This window comes from Sphaeroforma arctica (assembly GCF_001186125.1).
Source record: "Sphaeroforma arctica JP610 unplaced genomic scaffold supercont1.146, whole genome shotgun sequence".
NCBI lineage: Eukaryota > Ichthyosporea > Ichthyophonida > Sphaeroforma > Sphaeroforma arctica.
This window is the reverse complement of record NW_014040412.1, coordinates 78,093-83,067: the sequence shown is the minus strand read 5'-3', so window position 1 is coordinate 83,067 and position 4,975 is coordinate 78,093. Positions and strand designations below refer to the sequence as shown.

Sequence of the window (4,975 nt, the reverse complement as noted above, 5' to 3'; positions counted from 1 at the left end):
GTGTGTGTGTGTGTGTGTGTGTGTGTGTGTGTGTGTGTGTGTGATGGACGTGTGATAATAAACTGCTCATACATGTTTATATTTCGTTGTCGCAGGCAAGTGCGGATGAACGAAGACGTGCAGAACATGTGTATATGATGTATATGACCTAGGTGATTTCAATGCGTGATTTTCGAGATCTGGTATCACAGGATATGTTTAAGCAGGCTGAAGCGAGTGCTAATGCTGGTGCTGTCGTGCCATACAAACCGGCCTTGCCCAGCCTGGAGTGGATACGGTTGCAGTTTGTCCCTTCTAGCCCGTACTCGAAAGCAAGTGCAAACTTCACCGGAGCGCTCGGCATAAAGTTTATGCTCCAGACTAGACAGCACCAAAAGGTATATGACAGTTGTACATAAAAATAGCATGCGTTTTTATACATGTGTATACTTCTGTTTATTCAATTTGTTATGTAGTAACTATTCTAACTCCCTGTCTATTTCATTACCTTCCTGTAGGCAAATGAGGATGAGCAGTTTGGAACTGCTGGCCAGTTGAATCTCAAGGAATGGAGTAGCGATTTATCGGAACTTATCGTATTCAAATGCTCAGACGACAAATCGGCGATATTAATCGGCGACTCAGGCGTTCCAGTTCAGGCCAACGCACGCCAGAAGAAGGGCATCACGGATGCAAGCGCACACCTCACTTCATCAGATCATAATTTCGTACGTCAAATGGTGTCTGCTGCTGTTGCATTAACCGTCGAAGTTCCTGAAACACGCGCGGACGCACGTGATGTACGTAACTGGTATAAAGGCACCTGTCATACGTTACTGCGAGATCTCGTGTTTGAACACAGTAGTGCTGCCCGTCATGTTGCCGATTTGATCAAAAATACCCTAATATTTGAGCGAGAGAATCCGACATTAGGCTTATATACAGATGGTGGTCCGGACCATAACACAACATACATAAGTGCTATTTTGGCGATGATCTCGTGTTGGAGCTTGATGAATTTGGATATGCTCGTAGCAATGCGTACACCGGCCGGATTATCAATTCGCAATTCAGTTGAGCATTGCATGTCTACACTTACGCTCGGGTTGAACGGATGCTCTTTCATGAGGAAGCAGATGACGCCAGCACAGGAGAACATCATCAAATCATGTATCACTATGGTATGTTTCTCTCTACTAACGCTGGCTTTTACAAATGTACTTGCTTCTGAATAGATTTCTTCAACGCTTTTAATGACACATGCAAACTTACACATGCACAGGTGAAATGGAGAGCAAAGAATGAAATTGATCCCACAGTGCGCGAACTTTGTAAGACCACTGTCACTCCATGCATAGAGGCCATCGGTGAACGATTTCAACGCTGTAAATGGGATGAAAAGCCAGTTCTTCTTCACAAAGCAGCAAATGACGATGAACTGGAAGCCGTCTATATACAATTGACCAAACTATTTCCGGAAGCATATGATTGGAAAAACCTTAAAAAGGCTCAGGTGATGGAATTGGAATCCTTCAAGCACTTCATGAAGGATCATCTGCGACTGACTGAGTTCTCCATACAGATACGCAAGTGTTACCTTGGTGCGTGTTCATTTCATGGTCGAGTTCGTATGGACGCAGAGAAATTCAAAAGTATTCCTTGGGTGCCGACTCCAAGTCTTAATGAATGTGGAGAGCACTACAAGAGGCTTGATGCAACTCTAGCAATGGATCCCACAGGCGAAGCGACAGATGCAGATTTACCCTCCGCAAAGACTTGTTTGGCGAAAGCTGCGCGCAAGCCCACACATTGCGCAAAATCTTCCGGTTTAACCATAGAAGGTTTGAAGGACATTCAGGGTAACATGCGTGCGATTGTTACATGCAATGATTGTTTGATCCTACGAATGGTTTACTCTGAGAATGTAATACTGCCCAGCGAAAAAGAACTTCATCTGGACACGATAAGACATGAAGACTACAACTACATCTGCGGTGATGCTGTCGTGCCAGAGTCTCTCCCTTTGGCTGAAAAATTGTGTACACGAAAGAATATCAAGTGTAGTGATGAAGTCAATGCTTCGTATTACACTAGGTGTAAGAAGTGTATCTATGATGTTTATGACTCACTCATCTGGTACAACTGTGCGGATCCTGGTGAAGTACGCATGCCCGACGATGGTGCATATGCCTTCGTTCGGCCTACGTGTAGCGCATGTCACAGAGAGGGGTTTCAGAGATATCGTCTCGCAGCCGCGCCCACGAAACGGAAGTGAGGCGATACTACAACAGACGACGAAGTAGATGCTGAGGAGGCTGAAGAAGAAGACTAAATTCGACTACATTGTAGATTAGAACCTGAAATCAATATTAACATCGAGGTCGTGTACATACATAAAAAGAAATAAAACAGACTCATTGTAATTAAAACATGCCGTAAGCATTTAAACTTAAACATAGTACTGTGTATTTATCAACTTGTTGCTATTATGGTTCCTAATGTACATACTAAAACAAATGAATCGTGGTAACAGCCTTGGTGCACCGATAGTATCAAAAAAAATATGGGGTGCAAAGAGCTAAGAGCTCAGCCGAAAATTTAGGGGCGGGGAAACGCCAGAAACAGATATCAATTTGGAACCGCTTAAAAGATGAGATCTCCTCATTGAAATACATAACTACATTTATTTATTTGAGCAGTATTTACTGCACTCACTCTTGTCAATAAAAAGTGGAGGTGAAAGGGTGACTCCCAGTATTCGGGTGTCTGTAGCCTCTAGGAGGTTACGCTACGATCCTCCTAGCTACCATCTGATGTTTCATCCATCACTCGAGAGGCAAGCCCTAGTAGTATTTATTAGCCAACTGTGCACATGGATGTCGTATTAAAGGAGTGCATTAACACGCGTTTTACTACTGCGTCGGGGTTGAAAGTGCTTTTGAGTGTGTCGATATAAATATGTGCTATTGCTGTATTGAGTTGTATTTCTCACTGATACGTTTTTATGTCAATGGATTCCGAGCCGTGGCGCGTGATAAGCCTACGCCGAGGATTACAACTCGTACGATGATGAGGTGTAAACTCTTTGTTTCCTTTGTTGAATATGGGGGAGCCTGTTTATCTTGGACACTTTCGTCATGTGCAAGACGTGTGGTCATAACAGTATTGCGACTCTTTATTCAGCACTAATCCGTTATGTGAACACGTATTCTACCAACGTTCAAGACTCTGCAGCATACTTTGGAGTGTTCACATGCGATATATCCGCATGTCACTTTCAATTGTTTTATCGGGTATCATACATGAAAATTTCACGTACTCCACGCTATCGCTATATTTATACACTTTGCCGGAATTATTTTTCTACGTTCCAGGTAAGTTACACGCTTGGTTGTGATCATGTGAACATATACCAGAGTACACCATACACTGCGCAGCTACACATAACAAAGACGAGTATAATAGAGATGTAAAATAAAGGTGCAAAATATCTAAAGCCTGTAGTGGGATTTTACTGAGATGTAGAAATATCTTCAGACTGTAGTGAAACGCAATTTCCAAATTTCCACCCCAACGTGCAGCGTTCTCAAACGAGTATTACTAGCTGCGCCAAAAGTCTTATTAGATGACTACTTTCAGTTTCTGTCGTTATATGTTTCTATTAGCACCCCCATCAAACGAATATGCCTAGTTGCTCCAAAAGACTTTATTAGATTATTGCTTTCAGTTTGCTGTCGTTACATGTTTCTATTAGCACCCATAGGTCTTCGTTTCTATCTTATATATTTCCATTAGCACCCCCATCAAACGAATATTACTAGTTGCGCCAAAAGACTTATTAGATGACAACTTTCAGTTTGCTGTCGTTATATGTTTCTATTAGCACCCCTATCAAACGAAAATGATTAGTTGCGCCAAAAGACTTTATTAGATGATTGCTTTCAGTTTCCTGTCGTTACATGTTTCTATTACCACCCATAGGCTTCTTTTCTATCTTATATGTTTCTATTAGCACCCTTAGGCTTCTTTTCTAGTCGCGATGTCTCGTGCTTCATTAGTGTTGCGAACAAATCTCGGGGCATGGTCTTCAAGGTCACAATCTCAGCCTTCATCGACCGTACAATACTGTATGTGTAGAGAGGGCAATGGCTTAGAACAAACAGTGGAGACCATACTTAAGCACGTGTACGGATCTTCACACGACCACAACAAACAGGATATCAACACGTCCAACTATCGGATTTGAGTCCTGTGCCACCTTTCTGGCCCTAATTACGCTGTACGTATAAGAACTTGTAACCTGACAGTATACTAGAGCAATCACCAAACGAAGCAAGCTGACTACCGTAAGTAGGATATGACAAAACGTTAGGTCGTGCGTATAATAATTGGCACTGTATTGGTACACATATAGTCGTACTTTTACACATATATTGTCGTATTGTGACACATATAGTCGTATCAGTACACATGATCATGTAGATACACATATTGTCGTATAGGTACGCATATAGTCGTACTTTTATCACATATTGTCGTACTGTTACACACATTGTCGTACTGTTATCAAATATAGTCGTACTGTCACACATGTGTCCGTATTGGTGCACACATGGTCGTACTGGTATGCAAATGGCTATGACTCACCTTTCGTGGTCCCAGCCAACCACGGACTGTCCGTTGACTTCCAGGATCAAATGCCCCGGCTAAAAAGAACAACACATAAGTTGGTCAGTGAGTGTGGGAGTGTGGGATGATGGAACGGGATATACGAGTATACTTCTAGCAGCGCATGTGTTTGGATTATGTGACGAGGAAGTGATAATAGATGGGACATACAGATGTGGTATTGATTTAACATACAGCCGTGCTGATAGAAGTGTGTGTGTGCGCGCGTTAACGTGATGAGAGAGCGAGACAAACAGAAAAACAGGCGTAAGGATACATATACGTATATATATATATATATATATATATATATATACGTACTATAGTC

At 42.2% G+C, this 4,975-nt stretch overlaps 2 protein-coding genes across 2 annotated transcripts in view; one reads left to right on the top strand and one right to left on the bottom strand.

Annotated features, from left to right (window-relative positions):
* The first annotated feature begins 7 nt into the window (after positions 1 to 7).
* SARC_03032 (hypothetical protein) lies at positions 8 to 2,415 on the top strand. The gene is made up of 3 exons (XM_014303188.1): positions 8 to 377; positions 498 to 1,160; positions 1,262 to 2,415. Exons 1-3 carry the CDS (start codon positions 162 to 164, stop codon positions 2,252 to 2,254), a joined length of 1,872 nt encoding a protein of 623 aa, XP_014158663.1. The 5' UTR covers positions 8 to 161; the 3' UTR covers positions 2,255 to 2,415.
* Positions 2,416 to 3,889: 1,474 nt separating this feature from the next.
* SARC_03031 (hypothetical protein) overlaps positions 3,890 to 4,975 on the bottom strand; it is a 14,075-nt gene continuing 12,989 nt past the window's right edge. Inside the window, exons 16-17 of the mRNA XM_014303187.1 lie at positions 4,627 to 4,685; positions 3,890 to 4,104 (exon numbers count right to left, since the gene is read on the bottom strand). Coding sequence (XP_014158662.1) covers positions 3,975 to 4,104; positions 4,627 to 4,685 — 189 coding nt within the window. The 3' untranslated portion in view covers positions 3,890 to 3,974. The remainder of the gene's footprint in view (positions 4,105 to 4,626; positions 4,686 to 4,975) is intronic.